General features: G+C 34.8%; 1 protein-coding gene across 10 annotated transcripts in view; it reads right to left on the bottom strand.

The window, feature by feature from the left end:
* The window catches only part of ZMYM4 (zinc finger MYM-type containing 4), a 133,609-nt gene that overhangs the window by 47,137 nt on the left and 61,046 nt on the right, over positions 1-25,426 (bottom strand). For 6 of the 10 annotated variants that reach the window (XM_025419965.3, XM_025419967.3, XM_035698768.2 and 3 more), the window contains 3 exons: positions 8,023-8,547; positions 6,282-6,343; positions 5,755-5,925 (listed from right to left, as the gene is read on the bottom strand). The exons of 2 other annotated variants lie outside the window; for them this stretch is intronic. In XM_025419965.3, the coding sequence (XP_025275750.1) occupies positions 5,755-5,925; positions 6,282-6,343; positions 8,023-8,547 (758 nt within the window). Of the gene's footprint in view, positions 1-5,754; positions 5,926-6,281; positions 6,344-7,690; positions 7,873-8,022; positions 8,548-10,582; positions 10,725-25,426 lie in introns of those variants that run through there. 2 more of the 10 variants (XM_025419966.3, XM_025419969.3) reach the window with 2 other exon arrangements.

The raw sequence follows: 25,426 nt of genomic DNA on the forward strand, positions 1-25,426 counted from the left end.
ATTTTAGTGCAATATTTTTTAAATGTACAATCCATGATGAATAAAATAAGAAAACTGTAAATAAATAAAGATAGAATCGTTATTACTGATTTTTCCTTTGGCTTCAGTCTCCAATTTAATGGTCCTGCACGACACTGAGATTATATAATCATAACCCAATGTCAGTCCACTTTTTCCCAACATTCAGTATAATCAGAAATGCCAAGATAAACATCTCTGTGAATATTCATACTGTCATACTTAGCATTATCTTCTAAGTAAAGAATCCTTGACATAAAATTACTAGGTAAAAAGCTACACAGTCAATGTTCCCGATACACAATGACAGGTTTTTTTTTTTTTTAACTTCTAATTAGATTTATTCTAGTAATTTGTGTAAAAAAACATTTAAAAGTATTTCCTTACTGCTGTTTCAATCCGCAATTTTTCTAATATCCACTTACAAAAAAGCATTATAATATACCAATATTAACCCAGCGTAGCATGTTATCAATTTTCCCAATATGCACTTTTATAATTTTTCATGTACTAAAATACCCATTTTTATGCCAAAAATCTAGTTTTTACCGTGGTGACTCCTTTGATTTCTTATAAAGTTGTACTTCCACAATAAAATACTAAGAAAATGGTTTAATTGTTTCTAATAAAGTCCTTTACTCCAGAGGTCAACAAACTTTATCTGCAAAGGGCCGGATACTAAATATTTTCGACTTTGGAGGCCATACTACCACAGTTACTCAACTCTGCCCCAGTAGAGCAAAAGCACTCATAGATAATATGTAAATGAATGAATGTGGCAATGATCCAATAAAACTTTATTTACAAGAACAGTGTGCAGAAAAACAAAAACAAAACAGAAACACAGAATGCAGGCTGGATTTGGCGTGCTGCTGATAATCTGCCAACCCTTAATTTAATCCACCTGGAATTTATTTACTTTGATGTTTAAAGGGCATCTTTTTCCTTTCTCTGAATAACTGAATTCCTTCCATTCACTGTTAACATATCAAATTGCTTTAAAAATGTCTCTTCTGTAGCAATCTATTCTGTATTATTATCAGCCTATTTTTTTAAGTAAACTACCCCAAACATGGGGTTCAAACTCATGACCCGAAGATCAAGAGTCGCACACTATGCCAACTGAGCCAGCCAGACACCCCATTATCAGCCTAATTTTAGGATATCACACTATCCTATAAATCTAATTGTGAGAAGTTTAACCATTTAATAGTCTACTACTATCAACCTTTTAGAACATGTATAATGTTTGTGTGTGCGCATGACTATTTATTCTTCAGAACATCAGAACCTACTGGTATTTTCATCAGAATTGTATGGAAACTCTATCTTAATTTAGGAATCACTAATACCTTACATTTTTTAAAAGTCCATTCTATCGAATTGTCTTTTATCTGACATAAGTACTTTTTAAAGTTGCTTTATATTTCAAAGGGAATACATATTTTCATATTATCTGAAAAACAATGATTTACAGAAATATTGAGGTCTTTTATATAACTAAAATTCAACTACTTCACTACACTTTCGTAAGTTCTATTAATTCTCTAATAAAGATCCTTACCAGCAAATGATGATTAATTTTGTCTCCCCTTTTCCATTATTTCTTCTAATTTCTTTAACATGTACTAGGTCAAAAATCCAACAAGAGTTAAATAATAATGCTGACATCAGTAATTTGTGTTCTTTTAGTAATTATTAACAGGTTTCCATCATTTTACTCTTAAATTCAATGACTATTACTTATCTGAAGTAGATATTTCCTTACCATGATCAAGAGATTATCTATTATAAGAAATGCACAGTGAATTACATGAGATGTCTTTCTGCATCTATATATCTATCCATATAGTCTTATTTGACTAGTTGATGAAGTTATGTATTAAAGATTTCCTAATATTGACTTATTCTGACACTCCTGTTATACAGTATATGCAAGCAAATTTCAAGTAAAAAAATTGTTTTTAATCTCAGAAAACTCCCCCTAAAATCAATACTCATTGGCATACTTTAGTGGTCTCCAGTCAGCTCCTTTTCTGAATGTTTATGATAATTATTTCAAACTTCTGATACATTCCTTATGCCTCAAGTACATATTACTTCTGTAACATAGTAAAATAAGTATATATCTTAAGTACTCTACTTACACATCCCACATGCCTTCAAGGCAGAATCATGTTTGTTAGTATTCCTCTAATATTAAAAGACTAACTCTACAAATACTTAATTATAAACAATGACTAATAACTTGAGAAGATCTGATGACTCAAAGACTTTCAGAAGCAGAAGAGCAGGTGTCAAAACAACACAAAAAAATCCTTTACCAATAGCTTTACCTTCCCTTTGTTTACCATAAAGGAACACCTGTATCAGTATCCCAAGACAGTATTTTAGAAATGAAGAACCCAGTACCTATAGCCAAGTTGAGCTGACATACCTAAAGAAAGCCCCAACATTTCATTATTGCATTCCACTTTTTAAAACTATGTAATTCACTACTGTGACAATTGATTTGCTTTCCCCTCCTAATCCATTTACTTTAACAAGAGATTAATATTAGCACTTTTCTTAGGAGCAAAAAGAAAAAAATCATGACTTTAATGTAGTATTGACTGAATTTCCAACTTTTAGAACCTACAGAAAAGGGGGAAAAGGAAAAATTAGGTCTCTGACTCTTTAAAGTGTCTATTTTAAAATCTTTTCTAGGCATTTTTAAAAATTAAACTTTTATTTATATAAACATTGTTAGACTGATAATAAGAAGACCTTGATTATGGCCTCATAGTGGCTTCTTTCTGGCCACATGGCCTTGTGTAACTAACTTAACCTTTATGAACCTCACTTCCCTCTTCTACAAATGGAGTTAATATCCCCTACTTTGGCCTTCTTAAGAAAGATGAAACAGCATAGTACACATAAAAATCATCCGTACTTGTAAAAATATTACAGAAACTACAGTAACATGAAATGTGGATCTGAATGAAGAAATCAAACTGGAAGGCCAAATGGTATTATGCCAATAACAGACGCAGGAGGATGATAGCTAGTGAACCCAGAAAATCTTAACTGAAGAAATAATCAAGAACTAGTGAGTAGAGTCTTTAAATATATATGCACACATTTCATCACCTTAGGTGATTTGGAAAGTAAAAAAATTAACAACAAAATCAATAGTGTAAAAAGGAGAATTAGGAAGTGAGCTGAAAACAAAACTACAAGTTATGCAAAGAGAAAATCCAAAGGAGGTTTGACAAGGGGCCATGAGCTAAAGCTATCATCTTATTAAATCATGAGAAAAGTAACTACTAGTGATTGATAGCCAAAAGTAAAGCCTGACCACAACCATTCAACTTTTTAGTATTTTATGAGAGTTAGGTTAACAGTGCTGTTTTAGAGATTATTAAAATACATTAGAATTCCCTTTTCCAGTCTCTAGGAAATAAGTAAGAGTGATAAAGTATTGAACAGCAAAGAATACAGATTTCCAATGGTCATGGGAGAGAAATATCTCAAAGAACAGGACAATGAAGAAAGAGAAATAGGGGAAGGAAAAGGGGAGGGAAAGGAAAAAGAGGGAAAGGGGGAAAAGAAAAGGAAGACCAGGCATCTACACTTTAACAGAAGGTCCCCAGAGGGATTTCTAGAATTATAAAAGGTCTGATCTTATAGAATTGATGTGGTAATAATAGAAAGGATTTCTCAGAAAAAAACTAGGTTTATTCATTCACATGCTGGGATTGCCTTATTGTGGTGGTAAAGAATGCTCCTGGACCTTATGCCCAGGATCTATACACATTCCTGCTTGGTTCTCAAGAGTCCAATCAATCAGGTGCTGAGCCTTTGAAGAAGTTCTTCCCTACAATCATGATGAAACCTTATATTTAGCATTTTCTAACACATTATCACATTCTGAATAGTGCATAAAAATGTAGGTGTTTCTAACAATTCCATCCTATTGGTTTCCCCCAACCCCTGGAAGCACGGATTGTTTAAAAAAAAAAAAAGTAACACAAATTATCCTTCCTGATGCCCTCTTCCCTGAAGGTATTTATTTGGTCTTTGCTATAACTGCCTTTTCATCCTAAAGAAAGTGCCTCTGCGTCACATTCAGAGAGAAAGTGATACCTTTGGATCCCTGCCAGTATAATGATTTCTTACGAATTTCCCATGTCCCTACTGGGGCATGTAAGGAGACAGGAAACCTTCCCTGTATACAGGTATGTTCGTAGTCTTCTGAAGCATACAGTGCCACATGAACTTTTCCTAGGTTATCAGAAAAATTTCTTTATCCCTAATTCAGATAGCTAAGAGCTCCATTTTGCCTGCTTCTGTTAATATGCTTTCATTCTACCTTGTATTTAGCTATTTTCATATTCCTACTCTGCCATCTTCTGTGTCTCCACCACACTCATAAACACCCAGTTCCTACAGCTTTATCATCACTAACCTATATAGCTACCTTCCACTGAGCACCAAGAAAATCCTACTTAACTGAGCATCAATCTGATTCATAAAAAATATCTATTCTTCCATCTCCGTCCTATAAAACAATGGTTCTCAACAGCAGACAATTTTGCCCTCCGCTCCTAGGAGACATATAGGCAACATCTAGAGACACTGGGGGGTGGAGGTGGGGGGTATCATGTAGGCAGAAGCCAAGGATGCTGCTAAACATACTAAAATGCCCAGGACAGTCCCTTACAACAAAAAATAATCTGGTCCCAAATGTCAATAGTGTCAAGATTAAAAAACCCTGTTCACAGACATCTGAATGAAAAACACTCTTCCACAGGAGTCTCACATTCTCAGTCCCTCAAAACAACAGATATATAAGGAAACAGATATATAACCTTTCTCCAGATCAAATGTCATTTCAGAGAAATAACTAATTCATGCTATCTTCTCAGCCTCTGAATTTATGCCACCTGGATAAAATATAGACCACTCTCCACTCTCAAATAATTGTCGACTTTGTGACTCACCCCACAGTCTCCTTTGTGCACTACAAAAATGATTACAGCATCTAAAAGAACTTTCTTCTTCCATTCCAACTACTGCAATGTCATTAACTACATGGATATCTTCACTAATTTCAAAACTTGAGTCACAAGATCTCTAACTTTTACCTTCAGAGCAATCTTGAAATACCAGAACACGATTCTCCTGATTAATTACAGATCTCATATCTGGAATTCCATTTCATTCATCAAAGCCGCCTCGACCGTCTACCCACTGATCAAATTAACTGCTTCTTCAATCAGTTAACTCTTTCAAAGATAGCCTGTCCATTAATTCCTCCTGCCAAAACCCTTAAATCCATATAGAGTATGTACTTCATTAGCAATAACTGCAAAGGACTTATTACTATCTTAAATAAATTCAACCACAATATAAATAACCATAAACCTTCAACAACATCTGCTGTGTCAATCTCAAATCCATGAAGACTCACTTTCCCTACTCCTGCACTGAAACTGTAAAAATCACAGAAGAGTGGTATTCAAGAACAAAGTAGATTAAAAGCCTAAATTACTACTCAAGAAAAGTTTCATGTAACTCTTAATTCCTTAGCATTAATCTCACAAGATAAATCAAATTACCTTAACCTTCAGTAAGAGTCTCCTCTCACACCGTCAACAAACTACTTCACTTCTTAATCAAGAACTTCCTCTCTCAAATAAATAATTCATGTGTGGAACAAAAAAGAAGGGGGGAAAGTAAAGGTGAAATGTTTACTTGAGCATTGTCAGGTTCATCTTTAATTTTGTCTAGTAGTCCCTGCTGTGGTGCCATTGCTTTGTCATACTCATCATCCAAAGGTTCTTCTTTAATTCTAATATTTGATGCAAAGGAATTTCCCAGTTCCGAACCAATGGATTCTTTATTGGCAAATGGATAGCTGGAATCCTAAAACACAATATAAAGGATTAATAAATATTCAGATTTAAAAATTATTCCTCTTCAGGTTCAACACCCAAAGATAAGCTCATTGGAAATGAAGAACTCTATGGATATTCATTAGAGTCCCTATGCCTAAAAGTCATTGTGATCTATATCTAAATATCAAATACAAATAAAGAAACTAAGAGCTGAGGCTTCTTAGAACATCTTCAAAGATGTCCTTACCAAACAATAAGCAAATTAAAAAAAAAAAAAAATCAGTGCTCTACCTAACACATATAGTTACAGTTTAGAAAATGACATAAAGAAAACTTTGACACTTGCCACAGTTACAGCAATCTACATACACACTGAAAACTTACCCTAAAGTTTGTTTCTGGGGTTTGTGGTAAATGGGTATGTAATGTTTCTTCAACTTGATTAGCTATTGAAAGAAAAAAAAAACAAAACAAACACATGTATATGAATAACAAATCTTATAAAGAATGACCTAAAAAGCTATCATTTGATAATCACCTCTCTTGTCCAATAAAGATGCTTATTAGAGTGAAATGGGTCCCAAAAAATACCCAAGATAGTTTCACTCAAATAAAAGACTGGCCCCACCTTATTTTTAGCCTCACCTTTTACTTTCCTTGCTCAAATCTAAATAAAGTGGTTACTTTAGTCACTATGCCCTGAAAACTACTTCTGTTTGTTCTTCCCCATTTCTGTTTATAGCATTCCCAAGGCCCCTCTATCTTAATCCCTATACATTTTCTAGATTCTGCTCAGTTCAAAATTCACCTCTCCTCTATAAACCTTCCCTGGCCACTGAGTTAAAAATCAGCTTTTTTCTAAGAATACGTAAAACACTCTGTTTCAATTCTATGACAGAAATCTTCTTGTATGGCCTTATGACAAACTCTTCTACCATTTTATGTAATTGTAAATTAAATCTTATGCTATTCAACTGTCATTGACACTTCTACTACTTCATTTACCCCTTCTACTACTAGATATTGTTCCCTGGGGATAAATACCCCTGTAATTTGTCCCCTGTAGGGATATCAAAAATATATATTGAATAACATATATTGAAAAATATAGTATACCCTGTACAGCCTGGTACATAATAAATATGTAAATTTATTGTTCTTAATAATACTGATTTGTTCTTTCTACCTTATTCTCCCAGCATTGTCAGAAGAAATATAAAGACTACTTTATTATACCTTGCTTTCCTTCACATCTATTCAACATTTATTGAAATATTACTATTTTCACTGCACCAGATTAGGCCCCAAGAACACAAAGATGAATAAGATACACTCTGGTCCTCAATAAGCACCTATGCTGATAACTAAGGCAAAACAAATACAGAAGTATTTTACTGTAAGTGCTATAAATAATGAAGTATAAACAAAATACTATGGAAATATAGATAAACAATTCATTCTTTATGTAGAGAGGTTAGGGATGACTACAGAGTAGAAGAAGTTTATGAGTTAGGCACTGTTGGACAAGAAGTACTTTTACAGGTATAAATACAAAGAAAGAAAAGGACATATGGACAAATGGAATAGCAGGGGGGAAAAGAAGGCAAAGAAATAAGAAAATATGTGACATATTCAAGAATGGAACTGGAGCTAAAGTATAGGGTACACTGGGCAAAGAGGCTTAAGAGGGGCCTCAAGAAATTTCTAAAACATAAAATAGAAATGTTATCAAATAGAAAAACCCTCCCTAATTTGGACTAATTGGTGGGACAGCAGTTTGAATTAGTGCTTACAGCACAAAGAAGTTAAATCCAACTTCAGGTTCCAATGTTCAACCAAAGAAAATGAACAGGTGACTTGAGTATCTTGCCTTCTCATCAAAATATTGCAACCAGGGGAGGGAGAAATGAGGTTTAGAGCTATTTTTCAATCATTTTTACCATTACCAAAAGTTACTGGGAGAAATTCAGTCACTCTGCAAAGAACAAGGATAAAAGAAAAATGACAAGCTTACAATGAATTTAACTGTTCATATTTCGCTTAGCATCACAAGTAACAAAAGCTATGTAATTATCAATACGTTGTTATTTATTGTGTTTTATGGCTCTATTCCAACAATTATTACCTGCTTTATCAAAAAAACTGCTTTTCAACCTTGAATCCAACTCTTTATGGGGTTTATCCAACCGTTTTTCACGTTCATGATAAGTTAGGTCTCTATTTTTCTCCTTTCCAGAAAATGTCTCTTTGCTGTTTTCTCTTACTAGACTAAAATCTTTCCGTATTGATTTAAAGACAGAAACCTGATCAAACTGTTTAGGAAAGTCTTTTTTTAATTTATTTTGAATCTGTATTTCATTTTCATTGTCTGATTCATGCTGTGTGACTCTTCTCTCTACTTCCAAGCTATCATCAGTATGAATTGAAGAAACAATATTGTCCTTTGAACTAAAATCCTGTTCATCCTCATTGTCACTACCAACGACTGGAATTCCTGCAAGATCCCCAGAGTTCAAAAAATAATCATCTTCATCCAGCAATGAATTTTCAGATCCTGTTTGATTCGGCATTCCATAAGACATGCTGTCAAGGGTAGGAGTTAAGTTGTGGTCTATATCTTCAGACATTTCTGTATCCATGATACCACCACCTTAAAAAGTAAAATACTGTTTAGACAAACGATAGTGCTAAAGATGACCACATTTATAAGGTCTGGTATTTAACCAAATATATAATTTTTCTTTTCAAACAAAATATAGATAATACCACAGTATTCAATTAGGACTTTGATATAGGTGTGACAGATATAACTATCCTAATGTGACAGATAAGGAAACAGGGACCTAAAATTTGATAAGCTAGTTTAGGCTAGAAAGGAGGCAATGCGATACAGAAAAAAAAAGTATCAATTTCAGAAGCAGACATATCTGTGCTGGAATCATAGCGGAATCACTAAAAATCTATGTGATCCTGAGAAGTAAACTCTTGGGTTTCTTCACGTATAAAACAGGGTAATACTCACCTTAGAGATTAATCTGTGGTGAGGATTAATGATAGTATGTATAAAAGGCCTAATAACACAGTGACTGACACACAGAAGGGAATATAAAAGTGATCATTTTAATTATTATAGTGATTATTCTGGGGAACTGATATCAGAACCCAGGTCTCTGGTCTTAAAGTCTCACTGTCTCTGGTCCAACTCTAATAAACAGGAGTTAATGTTTACAATAGTAAATATTTATACATAGAGAATAAAATTTATTCAAGCCAGGATAAATTTAAAAACTATTTACTGTTTGAAACTACATGCTTACATCTCTTTCATTCCAAAATAAAACCAAAAACCCTCCCAGCCCTTATTTTTTCCATGGCCCTCATTTATTTCTGCTTCACGGTCACATCTCTAGAAAAAAGTCTATGCTGGTTTGTTTCTACTTCATCCCCCAGGCATTAATCCTCTGAACCTAATGCAGCCTGGGTCTCAATTTTGCATCGGAACTGCTGTCATTAAGATATTCAGTGATTTCCTAATGGTCAAATCCAACTGATTTTTTCAATCCCTATATGGCCTATCCCTCCCGGATAAAAGGCCTTTGGTTTCTATGACACTATACTTCTTCCTAACTTTTTAACTAGTCTATTAATTTATTTCATACTACCTTGTCTTCTGTTGATGCTCTTAATATTCCAGTTCCCTTCTTTTATAAACTCAGGACTGTTTCAGTCACCACTCTAGCTTTCACCTTTGCTGTGAACTTCCTAAGCACTTTACCTTACACCTTTCTTCCAAGATTCAGATCTCCACATTCACCTAGCTCCTCTAAGTCCCTAAGGATCTCCAACTTAAACTTCTAAAATCAAGCTCATCATGTTCCCATTCCAAGCAGACTCTTCTTATATTTCTGTCACTTGATTAATAGCATCACCAAGCCAGCAGTTTGCTCATGAAGAGAGAATCAGTCCAATTCTCCTTCCCTCTGAATAATTCTGTCAACTGTACTACTTAATATGTCTCAAATCCATCTTCTCCACATGGCAACATTCCAACACTCCGTATCTCTTACTGGGGACATCTATGTGAACATCTAGAAAGCAACCATATTTTTACAAGCCCTATCCCTAGCCACATTAATTGATCCATGAGCAGGCAAACTGGACCTAATAAAAAAAAATAAAAAAATAAAAAAAAGAATGAAGCAAAGACAAAATGTTCATGGTACCAACAGCCTTGTTTTATTTGTTCCTGAAGCCCAGATGAACCATTCATGAGGCTGGTTCTTCAAACCATTCCTTTAATTCCATGACGTAAGCTAAATTCCTCTTTTTGTTTAAGTTTATTTGAGTTGGATTACTTATAGTCAACTCCAAATTGATATAAACTTCTAAATAAAAACATTCCTCAAGGGGCACCTGGGTGGCTCAGTTGGTTAAACATCTGCCTTACAATCAGGTCATGATCTCAGGTTCCTGGGATCAAGCTCCACAATGGGCTCCCTGCTTAGTGGGGAAGTCTGCCTCTCCCTCTCCCTCTCCCTCTGCCTGCTGCTACCCCTGCTTGTGCTCTCTTGCTAATAAGTAAATAAATTCTCTAAAAAAAAAAACAAAAAAAAATTCCTCAAGTTGCCCTCCTCCGTAAACACACCAAATTGTCTTTCTAAGCCATAAATCATTCCATATTATACCTTCCCCTTGAAATCCTTCAACAATTTCCCACTGCCTTCTCATTCATTTATCAGATATCAGGAAACAGTTCTGTGGTAAGAACTGCACGAAGTTCTAGGGATGAAATGATCAAAGGATAGCTATGGTTCCCCCTCCTCAAAACTAGAAAAACAGAGAGAGGAAACAATAAAATTAGAAAATCAATAATTTTACTTAAATATAATAATCAAACAACAGATTGTAAAATCTCTGAATGTCTACATCTACTTTCATGTATATACCAAAGAGAGAGTGGCAGGGAGGGATGAGAGCATGCACATTATAGATATTAAATGTACCATTCTTTCAATTGTTCTATTTACTTGAAAATTCTCATTAAGAGAGAATTAGGAGAAAATGTAAATACAGAAGACGTTAAAACACATACATACACATGGTGCGATAAATCTACCAGACTATAAACAACTAAAGGTCAGGGTTATTAGAGCCCTCTCTATACAATACTTTATCCTTAGTGCCAGACCACATAGCACACGCAGTAACTGTTCATGATAAAAGAATATGCATTTCATATGGTCAAAAGCCTAATCTAAATTCTATAGTATATAAGAAGTCAACAGTAAAAAGTAATATTGCGGGATCCCTGGGTGGCGCAGCGGTTTGGCGCCTGCCTTTGGCCCAGGGCGCGATCCCGGAGACCCGGGATCGAATCCCACATTGGGCTCCCGGTGCATGGAGCCTGCTTCTCTCTCTGCCTCTCTCTCTCTCTCTCTCTCTCTCTGTGACTATCATAAATAAATAAAAATTTAAAAAAAAAAGTAATATTGCAAGCAACTTTCAAAATCACTATATTTAAATTTGGAATGTGGTACTGGGAGAAAAGGGTACCACCACTTGGAAAAAGTGGATCCCTAAATCCTGTCAGAATAATTTCCAGAAAAAAAAAATAATAATAATAATTTCCAGATGTATTTAAGGTTTAAACATAAAAAAGAAGGGGTGCCTGCATGGCTTAGTTGGTTAAGGGTCTGTCTTCAGCTCAAGTTATGATCCCAGGGTCCTGGAATGGAGTCCCATGTGTGGCTCCCTGCTCAGTGGGAGTCTGTTTCTCCCTCTCCCTCTCCTCTCCAGTCCCCTCTTGTGCTCTATCAAATAAATAAAACCTTTTAAAAAGCACATTAAAAATAAAATACTAATATAAAAAATGAAAAAATTATTTTAAGTCCTAAAGTGAGGAAAAGCCTTTCTAAAAATGACACAAAATCTAGAATAAACAACTAATTTATTCAGTAACAGATCAAATATGACTAAAAAATTCCTAGGGGCGCCTGGGTGGCTCAGTAGGATGAATATCCAATTCTTGATTTCAGCTCAGGTTATGATCTCAGGGTCATGGGATCAAGCCCATGTTGGGTGGGCTCCATGCTCCACTCCTCTCTCTCTCTCTCCCTCTTCCCCTCCTCCCACTCATGTACACCCTCTCTCTCTAAAATAAATAAATCTTTAAAAAAAATTCTAAAGAGAAGAAAACACAAAGCAAACCAAGATTATAGATAAACTGGTTGAAAAATTTTATTGTATACTCTACCAGAAAGGATCGTTTCTCTAATGAATATTAAGATTCTTACACCTCAATAAAAATACAATCAAATAAGCATATAAAAGAAAAGGATTTGAACAAACATTTTCACAGGAAAGGAAACATGAAGAATGAGCTTTGCTCCTAAGTGAAATACAGATTAATAATTCAATGAGATACCATGTTCACATAGCAGGTGGGTAATGACAAAAGGTTTTGATAACAGCCTGCCAGCGATAATACAGGCCAAAGCTGTCAGACTATGGCAAAGAGCCAAAAAATATATACAAAGAAGAGTTTGTGATATAGACCATATGTGAGCTGCAAAGCTTGAAATATTTACTATCTAGCCCTTGAAAGAAAAAAAGTTTGCCAACTGCTACAGTCAAATACTATCTGTAGGAGTATAAACTGGTACCATTCTAATAAAGAACAGTCGGGCAATATTTATCATACTTTAAATGCACATACCTTTTGAGCCAGCTTTTCAACTTTTAAGATTTTTAATTTTTAAAATTCCATATAGTTAACATACAGTGTTTTATTAGTCCTACAGACAGAATCTTGCAAGAGAACTATGAAAAGAGAACATATACAGCAGCAAAAACTGGAAACAGCCTATCCACCAATAAGACTAAATTAATTAAAATACATACCTACAATATTATATTATGTGGTTATAAAACAGAATGAGATAAGCTTTATATGAGTTTCCCAGGTTACTTAGGTAAAAATATCTAAGTGACAAAGAATATCTGTACATATATATATATACACACACATATATGGCTATCACTGATGTATTTTATAATGTATGTATATATAATTATTTATACATTAAAAAAAATCTTCCATTGATTTTCTATGAATATCATAACTGAGGAGCTAGAAGACAGAAACACCAACTTTTCAAAGCACACTTTTTGTATCTTTTGAGTTTTGAAGCACATGAATCTACTATTTACTGAAAACAAATTTTTATCCTTACTTGACAATACACTTGAGATTTAAAGTTTTTTCAGAGATGGCAATTTCTAACAAAGCATCAAATCTGAATTTGAAATTTTGCTATTTATCACACAAGAAATCTGCAGGCTGAACAAATCTTAATGAGGTTAAAATATAAGTACTAGTTATATTAAGATAAGTAATTAACTGGACAAGAATTCCACTCATCCTCGAGGCCCAAATAATCAAACAAAAGAAACCGCTTCTGTTTCTCAGAGCCTAGATCTGCAGAACAAAGCATGATATTACACTTATTTGGGGATCACAGCAGCTAATGAAACTCGTAAAGCATAAATTTCTCATGGAAAACTCCTAGCTGTTAGACACTGTGAACATGCTTGGCATATGTGAAGAAAAGCAAGGACCATATGGCTAGAACTGAATGAGTGAAAGGAAGAGTGCTAAAAAATGAGAAGAGAGAAAATGCCAGAGGACAGGTCTATTATTAATTTGCAGACCATAGGAAAAAATGCAATATATTCAAGTATGAAAGGAAGTAATTAAAAGCTCATGGAGAGGGATTAACATGATTTATATTTTACAAGGATCACCTTAGCTTCTGTATTTCTTTAAGGCTGTTAAATATTATAGAGAAAAAAGAATGGAATTAAGAACAGTTAGGAGACTACTGCAATAATCCAAGGAAAAACTGGAGGCTAAGACCACGATAATAATGAATGTGGGGAGAAACAATCACATTTGGGTATGTTTTAAAAGTTAGTGGCATCGCCCGATATATCAGAAATTGGGTATGAAAGAAGCAAAGGATAACACACAGGGTATCATATCTTGAGATGGGAACTCTAAGGGAGGAACACACAGGAAAGGGGTAACTAGGCTCTGAGCCTGTTAATTTTGAGAACCTTATTAAATCTTCAACTGGAGATACATTAAAGAAGAATTAGAAAGCAAAATCTTGCCAAGCAATGACATATATATTTGGGGATCAATGAAGAGATGGTACTTAAAATTTTTTTTTAATATTTTATTTATTTATTCATGAGAGACGGGGGGGGGGGGGGGGGGGGCAAAGACACAGGCAGAGGGAGAAGCAGGCTCCATGCAGGGAGCCCAACGTGGGACTTGATCCTGGGTCTCCAGGATCACACCCTGGGCTGCAGGCGTCGCTAAACCACTGCGCCACCGGGGCTGCCTGAGATGGCACTTAAAATTTATGGAACTAGATGAGATCACCTAGCCAATTTATTTACCACGGATGGAAGAAAGCTAAATAGTCCTCTTCAACATGTGGAAATCTGGTAGAAAGGAAAGAATCAGGAAAAGGAAGTAAGATGCAACAGCCAATGAGGCAGGAGGAAAACTAGGTGACTGATATCAAATAAGCTAAGTGAAGGAAGTTTTGTTTGGATTTTTTTTTTTTAAGATTTTATTTATTTGAGAGAGAGACAGAGACAGCAAGAGAGAACACAAGCTGGAAGGAGAAGGAGAAGCAGGCTTCCCACTGAGCCAGGGAGCCTGATGCAATGCCCAGCTAGTTCCTAGGACATCAGGATCCTGACCTGAGCCAAAGGCAGATCTTAAACAACTGAGCCAGCCAGGCTACCCAAGCAAGTATTTGAATAAGGAAGGACTGCGGAGTGAAGTAAGTCAGTCAGAGAAGGACAAACATTATATGTTCTCATTCATTTGGGGAATATAAATAATAGTGAAAGGGAATATAAGGGAAGGGAGAAGAAATGTGTGGGAAATATCAGAAAGGGAGACAGAACGTAAAGACTGCTAACTCTGGGAAACGAACTAGGGGTGGTAGAAGGGGAGGAGGGTGGGGGGTGGGAGTGAATGGGTGACAGGCACTGGGGGTTATTCTGTATGTTGGTAAATTGAACACCAATAAAAATAAATAAAATAAAATAAATAAAATAAAACAAAATAAAAATTTTAAAAAATGAATAAGGAAGGACTGATCAACCATAGCAACTGCTGCTCAGATAACACATAAAATGAAGGTTAAGAATGGTATCAATATTGGCAAAGCTGAAATGAACTTCTAACTTGACAAGAGCTTTATCAGTGGAAAGATGAGTGTACAAGCTGGAGTGGGATGATCCGAACAGAGACGGAAAAGACAGAAAGAGGGAACCTTAAGTACTCACAACTCTCTACAAGAACTGTGCCCAAATTAAAGAAAATAAGCAGAAACTGGATTAAAATCTGTAGAAAAAGTTTTTCTATGAATTTATGTTCTGTTTTCCTTGTTACTTTTTTAACTTCCTTGTGAGTTGTTGGTTTTGTTGTTGTTTTTTTAAAATGGAGACTATTACAGCTTGTAGTATGCACACGGGAATGATCCAATAAAGAAGGAACAACTAATGAGATCAGAAGAAAAATCTATGTGCAATAGGGGATGTGATCTGTACATAAACTTCCATTGTAAAAGAATGAAAGGAACACGTGTTAAATGCAAGTAAGTTGTAAGACTTTGTGAAAGTAGAATGGAAGTTATTTTAAGCAATTTAAGGACACTGTGTTTTATAATGAAAGTAAATGTCATGATGCCAAGTCAGCTTTTATTTCTGGTCTTCATGCTTAGACTTTGCTTTAAGAAGCATACTGATATTTCTACACTATACCTAAGAACCATTTCATGTTAAGGTACAAACACCAACTAAGAAATCCAATAAACACATAAATGAACACTGCAAAAGGGCTGTTACTTTCATTGCCAATATATTACTTGATTCCTTCACACATTTTTGCTTTTAATCAAAGCATAATTTTCAGAAATAAATATTATAATTTTAACTTTAAAAATCATGGTTTTCTAACAATTCTGAAGCTGCTTTTCTCTTATATTTAAAAAAAACAATCAAAAGAAAACAAACTGAAGAATGTAAAACAAGTAACAATAAGCAAAAAATGAGGTAATCTTGGTTCATTTTAATTAAAAGGTAAAATTAGTATTTTGTGAGAGACATTTCTAAGAGATGATTTATTGTTACTCAATAAAATAAAATTTCCTTAATAATGAAAGCCTCACTGGAGGGAGAAGATCAGGAATGTAGTTTAATAGTTAAAAATCCAATAAAATCAGGAATCATTAAAAAAATGAAACATTTGCTTTTATTTGGAATATAGAAAGGCACACTGGCCAGTCATTGGATGATCAACCAAGACTTGCAAAAGGTGCATGCTAATCTGAGTTCTTTTTTGAACAAGTCAAACCTATAATGCAAAGTTCATGATTGCAATTTTCATTTCTTTAAAGCAGAATGACAAAATAAAGACACTTGCATCTCCATGTTTTTACTGACTTACTAAGTTTTTCCAAAGCATTCAAATTATTCACAGAAACACCTCACTTTCCAGAGGATATTTCATTAGTGTAAAAATAATTAAAATCACACAATTACATTGACAAGTACTACTAAAAGAAATGGGTTTGGAAACAATGGACATTTGGTAAACATGCAATTCATCAACAGCTGAATTTACATGGCTTTGTCTGAAAGTACTAGCTGCTTTTCGACAGTCATTCCAGCTTCTGCTCTTATTGACAGACCCTGATTCTCATTAGGGCACACTTAGAATAATAGAAAGAATAGTAATTCATATATATGATCCTAAGATGAAAAACAATCCTGGCTACTAATAGGCCAGTAACCAAGAGATAAGTTTTCATGTTTTCTATTTTTTTAAAGATTTTATTTATTCATGAGAGACAGAGAGAGAGAGAGAGGCGCAGAGACACAGGCAGGGGGAGAAGCAGGGTCCATACAGGGAGCCCAATGTGGGACTTGATTCCGGGACTCCAGGATCACACCCCAAGCCGAAGGCAGGCACTAAACCGTTGAGCCACCCAGGGATCCCCAAAATTTTTCACGTTAACAGGATAATAATTAGAATACAACAATCCAGTGTTATTTCAAACTGCAAGTATCACCCATTAATTAGTAAGCAAGGGCCAGGAAAATTGTCTTTTAATAGGCTATAAGAGACACCTGGCTGGATCAGCAAGCACAGAAATATGACTCTTCATTTCAGGGTTGTGAGTTCAAGCCCCATGTTGGGTGTGGAGTTAGGAAAAAAAAAAAGGCTAGAACAGAAAACAAAGTATACCATTCAGAGTGTCAGTAGTACTATGAAAAATGCTTGTACACACATAGGTCTCCAGGTAAAATAAATTTCTAACAGTGTTCCAAAATTAAAATAAGTAACTGGCAATGGATGTTAACTAAACTTATTGTGGTAATCATTTTATAATACATACGTAAAGCAAAGCAATATGTTGTACACATAAAACTAATCCAATGCTACATGTAAATTTCATCTCACTTTAAAATATCTAAAAACAAGCACCCCTGGGATGCCTGGGTGACTCAGCGGCTAAGCGTCTGCCTTTGGCACAGGTCATGATCCTGGGATCGAGTCCCACATCGGGCTCCCTGCATGGAGCCTGCTTTTCCCTCTACCTGTGTCTCTGCCTCTCTCTGTGTCTCTCATGAATAAATAAATAAAATCTTAAAAAAAAAAGCACTCCTAAATAATTTTACTTCTAATGCACAGTAATACTTGAATATCATTGAGTGAAAAGCAATGCTTTCTGAGTGATTACTCTCCATCATAATCTCTTCGTGAACTTGCCAGAAATAGATACCTGAGTTCTACATCATCGCCCAAAGATTCTGGTTCTGTAGGTCAAGGATGAGAGCCAGAATTTGAGCTCTAACATACTCCCAGATGATGCTAATACTACTGATCCACAGACTACACTTTGAGTAGCAGGCTCTAGTTTTTTATGAACCAGTCACAAATAAACTATGCAGATAATAGATCACTGCACCCCGCGGTTGAAAGCAATCTTCAGATGATTAACCAAGTCTAACTTCTTAGCTGGTCCAATTTCTTCCGCAAAGCCCCACCTGAATCTTCTACCAACAAAGATGAACCAATGAATGCCCCACCACACCAGAGATGAACCATTTACTTCAGTCAGATCAATCACTAACAATCTATGTCAAGTCCTAATGAAGATGAATGAGTTTCCTCAGGAAGTCCCAACTAAAGATTACAGCTCTCTTGTCTTCTTTTCATTTGATTATGTGTTATTGTGGAACTATTCAAGTATGCCAATATAACCTCTACACATTCAATAAGGAGAGATGAAACTCACAGGTAAGATTCACAGAACTTACTTTCAATAATTTTTGCTTTTATCTGTTCCCACAAGGGGAAAACACAGTTTGAAACCAGTGGAATATTCAGAACAATTCGATTTTAAAACTCAAAGATTTTATTACTACAAGGTGACCAACAAATGCTGACACTTCAAATACTTCCGACAGAAATTTGTTAAATGCTATCAATTTCAAAAGTCTACTTTGTACACTATTAAAGTAAAAAAAATGATTTTAAAGCACATTCTAAAACACCTTATAAAACAGATAACCATCTGTTCTTCACTGAGGAAAACTAAAGCAATAGACTACTTTTTTGAATGTTCACTGGCATTTATAGTTCTCTAAAAGGAATGATCAAGAAGACAGCAATATCTACTAATTGACACATTCAAGGGCGCCTGGGTGGCTTAGTCCATTGAACAACTGAGTCTTGATTGATTTCAGCTCAGGCCATGATCTCAGGTTAGTGAGACTGAGACCCAAATCAGGCTACCACCACTCAGCAGAGTCTGTTTAAGATTCTTTCTCTCCTTCTGCCCCTCCCCTCCCTTGCACCAAAAAAAAAAAGATTGTGTCATACATTTTAATGAAGTAAAACATTTACAAGTTTTTATATTTCACAACATATTATTTTGTAAGCAGGGTAAATTGAAATATTAACAAAATAAAAGTAATTTATACCATTAATTCCAGAAGAAAAATGCCACAGAGGTATGAGGAAACAGGTCCAACTGTTTCCCAAACTATAGTTACACATTCCTGATATTCCTCCTTCTAATTCCAAAATTTCTAAAACATGGTTATATTATTTTTAAAATGAAACTTTTCATTTTCATCTTCTCTCCCTTCTTGCCACACCAGAATCAGCTGATATCCCTTTCTATACAGATAAACAAGGATCTGTTCAGGCCCTGAACCTAAGCTTTTATCCTACCCCTTATAACCAGAAAATATTGCAATGTTAAAATCATTTTAAGAACTATAAAACTGTACAGAGTAACTTGTAATTTTTACCCTCAATGACATCAGTAAAATAATAATAATTTCACTTTGTTACTCTTAGGAGTTCATTAAACACAAGACACACCAATTCTACTAATTGCAAAGAAAGGAAATTCTGGAACAGGCTACAATATAGATGAACTTTGAGGATGTTAAGTGAAATAAGCCAGTCATAAAAAGTAAACATATTATGATTCCACTTATATGAAGTCCCCGGAGTGGTCAAATTCATAGAAAATAGAAGGGTGGGTGACACAGCTAGAGGAAGGAGGAATAGAGACTTATTATTTAACAGGTATCGTTATAGTTTTATAAGATGGAAAAGTATTATGGAGATTGGTTCTATAACAATGCCAACGTACTTAACATTATGAATTGTAAACTTAAAAGAGCTAAGATGGTAGGAGTGCCTAGGTGGCTCAGTCAGTTAAGCATCCAACTCTTAATTTCGGCTCAGGTGATGATCTCAGGGTTGTGAGATGAGCCCCATGTCGGGCTCACATGCTGGGTGTGGAGCCTACTTAAGATTCTCTCTCTCCTCTCTCTGCCTCTCTCTATTAAAAAAAAAAAAAAAAAAGGCTGAGACCGTGAATTTTAGTTTATGTATTTCACAAGTAAATATTTTAATAAAAATATTAATATAATGAAAGTGAGAAAGAACATAAAATTACTAGTATCAGGAATGAAAGGTACAGTAGTAAAGATTCCATAGAGGCTAAAAATAAAGAAAATATAAACACTCAATTAAGAATAAATTTTAAAATTCTATGAATAGTTTGATGACAACGCATTTTAAAATTTAGAACTTTATGGAAATAGGGGATCCCTGGGTGGCTCAGCGGTTTAGCGCCTGCCTTTGGCCCAGGGCGCGATCCTGGAGTCTCGGGATCGAGTCCCGCGTCGGGCTCCCGCATGGAGCCTGCGTCTCCCTCCTCCTGTGTCTCTGCCTCTCTCTCTCTCTATGTCTATCATAAATAAATAAATAAATCTTAAAAAAAAAAAAAGAACTTTATGGAATTTGACAGTTTAGATCTTCACTGTCCAATACACAAAACCAAAAGCCACCTATAGCTATTTAAAATAAATAAACTTGTAACTTCAGTTCTGCACTAATGACATTTCAAATATTCAACTGACACAAATAGCTAGTGGCTACCATACATTAACAATGTACATACAGAACATTTCCATCATCATGCAAAGTTCTATTCAACTATGCTGACTTAAAGGAAATGCCTTGAACGGTGTGAATTGCCAAATAAGACCAGAAAGAAAAAGAAAATCTGAACAGTACGAGGCCCAAAGACTTTACTAATAAACTAAATAAAACATTTAAAGAAATGTAATACTCATCTTACATGAATTCTTTCAGTAAATATAAGAGAAAGGAATACTTCTAATATTTTTTAAGAATTTATTCATTCATGAGAGACACAGAAAGAGAGGCAGAGACACAGGCAGAGGGAGAAGCAGGCTCCCCATGGGGAGCACAATGTGGACCTCAATCCTAAAACTCTGGGATCACGACCTGAGCTGTAGACAGACACTCAAACAATGAGCAACCCAGGCATCCCTTCCTAATTTTATAAAGCCAGTATTACTCTGCAACCAGAACCAGAGAAACACATTACAAAAGAGAACTTGCAGTGCCTGGTAGCTCAGTCAGTTGAAGATCTGACTCTTGATTTCAGCTCAGGTCATGATTTCAGGGTTGTGGGATCAAGCCCTGGATGGGGCTCTATACTCTATACTCAGGAGTATGTTTGTCCTTCTCCCTCTGCTCCTCCCCAGCTTTGATCTCTCTTTTTCTCTCTCAAATAAATAAATAAAATAATAAAAATTTAAAATAATAAATAATAAAATCTTTGAAACAAAAAACTTTACATCAATATCCTTCATAAACACAGGTGCTTAAAATATTGGCACACTTAAAATATTAGCAAATTGAATGTAAATATATAAAACAAATAATACATCATCACAAAGTAGGATTTATCCCATGAATGCAAAGTGGGTTTAGTATTGAAAAATCAGGGATGCTTGGGTGGCTCAGAGGTTGAGCATTTGCCTTTGGCTTAGGGCATGATCCCGGAACTTTGGGATCTTGTCTCTCATGAATAAATAAATAAAATCTTAAAAAAAAAGTATTGAAAAATCAATTACCACATAATACGATAAAGGAAAAAAACATTAACCATCTCAGTAAAGAGAAATCATGACAAAATTTAATATGCATTCATGAAAAATAATCTTTCAGCAAACAATAAAGACAAAGTCCTCAACCTGAGGGAGGATATCTACAAAGATAATAAAGGTCATTTGGAAACGAGAAAAAAATACTTTTTTCAATCATTACACTGTAATGAAAAATAGGAATACTACATTTCAAGTAAGCAAAGAAAGGATGATTATTCACTTACTTAGGAAGGAATAACTGGCTATCTCTGTGGGGGAAAGCTGTCCATCAATTTATCCACAAATAAAAAATCCAGACGAAATATTGGACAAAAAACAGAGATACTTAGATTTTATAAAATACATACAAAATCTATAGAAGTATAAGATTACTTAAAAACTTAATAATCTAAAAATTATTTAGACATTTAGAGAAAACCTAAATAAGAAAATCCCATATATTTAATATGTCATTTCTCCCCCCAAATTAATCTACAGATATTGCAATTCCAATCAAAGTCCCAGTAGCTTATTTGTATAAATTTATATGGAAATTCTAAAATATATATGTAAATGCAAAGGACTACAGATAAAACATTTAACAATAGAAGTGGAGGGCAGCCCTGGTGGTTTAGCGCTGCCTGCAGCCCGGGGTGTGATCCTGGAGACCCAGGATAGAGTCCCATGTCGGGCTCCCTGCATGGAGCCTGCTTCTCCCTCTGCCTGTGTCTCTGCCTCTCTTTGTCTCTCATGAATAAATAAATAAAATCTAAAAACAAAAAAACAAAAAAACAACAGAGGTGGAATGGGGCACCTGGGTGGCTCAATCAGCCTTCAGCTCAGGTCCTGAGGTCAAGCCCTGCCTCAAGCTCCCTCCTCAAAGGGAGCCTGCTTCTCTCCCTCCTTCTGCCCCTCTCCCTGCTCATGCTCTCTCTCATATAAATAAATAAAATCTTAAAAAACAAAATAATAGAGTTGGAAGACCACATGAACTCATTTTAGAAATCTATAATCATTTCAAAGTGCAAAGTTCAATTAAAAATAATCTTAAAATATGGTAAATTTTTATCTGTACATTGTACCTGAATAATAAATTTAACTTTTCATTATCTCACAATAGCACAAGAAATTAAAAATGTATAGAGATAACAAAATATGTAAAAGACCTGTACACTGAAAACTATAATATATTGCTGGGAGAAATTTAAGAAGTACCTAAATAAATTGAAAGGTATATAATATTCATGAATTGGAAAACATTATTATTTAGATATCAGTTCTCCCCAAACTGATCTACAGACCCAACATAATACCAGTCAAACCCCAATAAGTTTTTTCATAGAAATTGACAAGCTGCTTCTGCAAAATTGCATGAAAATGCAAAATATCTAGAATAGTAAAACAAATTTGATATGTGATTTAGTATAAAATTAATCAAGACAGTGTGGTATCAGCATAAGAATAGACATATAGATCCAAAGAACCTCATGGGACCAAGAAATCGACCCAACATGCAGATGAACTGATTTTCAACAAAAGTACCAAGGTAAATCAATCAGAAAGAATAATTTTTTCCATAAATGGTGCTGACTCAACTAGATATCCACACATAAAAATTATATATTTGACTCCTATATTACACTATATACAAAAACTAACTTGAAGTGGATGATGAACCTAATTATAAAAGCTAAAACTAAAACCATCAAGTGATCCTGGGCCAAAGGCAGACACTCAACCACTGAGCCACCCAAGGGGTCCCTGGGAATATATTTTTTAAATGTAATAAAGCCTAAGCCTATGTGACAGAAACTAACAATAATTAGCCCTAAATAACAAAATATGAGAACTAATTAACTGGACTCATAAATTAATCAAAGATGACAAGTACCTTGATTATCATTTAATTTAATCCTACAGATTTTAACAAAAATAATAAATTATGTAATTTGAGTTGTCACTGGGGAAAAGAAATGAAACATTTTTAGTTGATATGGTCGCATGTATGGATAACCAAAGACTGAAATTTTAAAAGAATAATAGATTTAGGGGAGCCTCGGTGGCACAGCTGGCCAAGTGTTCTGTTCGACTCTTGGTTTCAGCTCAGGTTGTGATCTCAGAGTCATGAGATCAAGCCCCAGTTTGGGATCCGTGATAGACACAGAGCTTGCTTGAGTTTGTCTCTCCCTCTTCCTCTAATACCTCTTTAAAAAATTAAAATAAGAAAAAAAAATTAAAATAAGAAAAGATAAGGCGCCTGGGTGGCTGTTGGTTAAGTGTCCCACTCTTAGTCTCAGCTAAGATCTTGATCTCAGGGTCATGAGTTCAGGCTCCACACTGGGCGTGGAGCCTACATTAAAAAAATAATAAAATAACAAGATAAAAGGTAAAGGCTTGGGATCCCTGGGTGGCGCAGCGGTTTGGCGCCTGCCTTTGGCCCAGGGCGCGATCCTGGAGACCCGGGATCGAATCCCACATCGGGCTCCTGGTGCATGGAGCCTGCTTCTCCCTCTGACTGTGTCTCTGCCTCTCTCTCTCTCTCTCTGTGAGACTATCATAAATAAATAAAAATAAAAAAAAAAAAAAAAGGTAAAGGCTTAACATAGCAGATAAATATCAATACCCAAAAGCCAATACATACATAGTAATAACATAATGATAATAAATATTTCTTATAATAGTACAAATAAAACCAATGATACTGGTATAGAAATAAATATTTGGTATTAATATATTTTATAAATATATAAAAATTAACAGAATTTTGTAAATTTTCCAAAAAGAGATTCCCACATATATAGAACTTAAATACATCTCAGTGCCAATTCAGTTCAGTGGCAAAAACATTAACTATTTAGATGAAAAGATGAATTATTTAACATGCAGTAGCACAGTAAGCTACTTATGTGGAAAAAAGAAAGTGAACTCTAATCTTATCCTATCCTACATCTAAAAATAAGTAAGATATAAATGCTAAAACAAAAAAATAATAATAATAAATGCTAAAACAAAAAAAAAGGTTGCAAGGTAATCCTTTATAGATCATAAAAATTTATTGGAAAGCATTAAAGTTTTAAATAAATGGAAAAAGATACCAAGTTCACAGATAGAAGATTCAATACTACATACATACAAATTCTCTCTGTTGATCTACAGACTCAGGAAAATTCCAATCAATTCCCAATAAGATTTTTTTTGTTGTTGTTATCTGATTTTGCTTTGTTAGGAACTCGGCAAAATATTTCTAAAATGAACACTGGCAAGAATAGGCAATTTCTGGGATGTTAAATATCAGATTATCAAGACTTTATTATATATCAAATTAATTAAAACATGGTACTGGCCTAGGAATAAACAAATAGCCTAACTGAAAATGTGGAAAAAAGCCCAGATACACATTATAGAGTAGTTTTCCAGACCACCAGAAAAAGGAAACAGTACTTGATAAATGGTGGTGAGACAATTTGTTAGCATTATGATAAAAACAAAAAAAGTTCCCTAGCCCAAGATATATAAACAATTAAATCTAAGATAAATCAAGACCTACATGTGAGAGAGAAAAACAATGAATATTTCAGGAAATAATATACAAGATCTTCTTGATCTCAGCCTGGTAAGATTTTCATAAAGAAAACATTTTTTTAAGCAAACATAAAGGATAAAACTCACACATTTACTATGATTCAACCACATTAAAATTAACTTTTGCTTATGCAAAAACTTTAAAAAGTCATGGATTTGGAGAAGTTATTTGCAATAGCTATAAGCCACGAAATTTTCTCCAGGTATTTACTGAGCTCCACAATTCAGTTAAGAAAAGACCAACAAGGGATCCCTGGGTGGCGCAGCGGTTTGGCGCCTGCCTTTGGCCCAGGGCGCGATCCTGAAGACCTGGGATCGAATCCCACATCGGGCTCCCAGTGCATGGAGCCTGCTTCTCCCTCTGCCTGTGTCTCTGCCTC

The sequence above is a fragment of the Canis lupus genome, chromosome 15 (genome assembly GCF_003254725.2).
Source record: "Canis lupus dingo isolate Sandy chromosome 15, ASM325472v2, whole genome shotgun sequence".
NCBI classification, from domain to species: domain Eukaryota; kingdom Metazoa; phylum Chordata; class Mammalia; order Carnivora; family Canidae; genus Canis; species Canis lupus.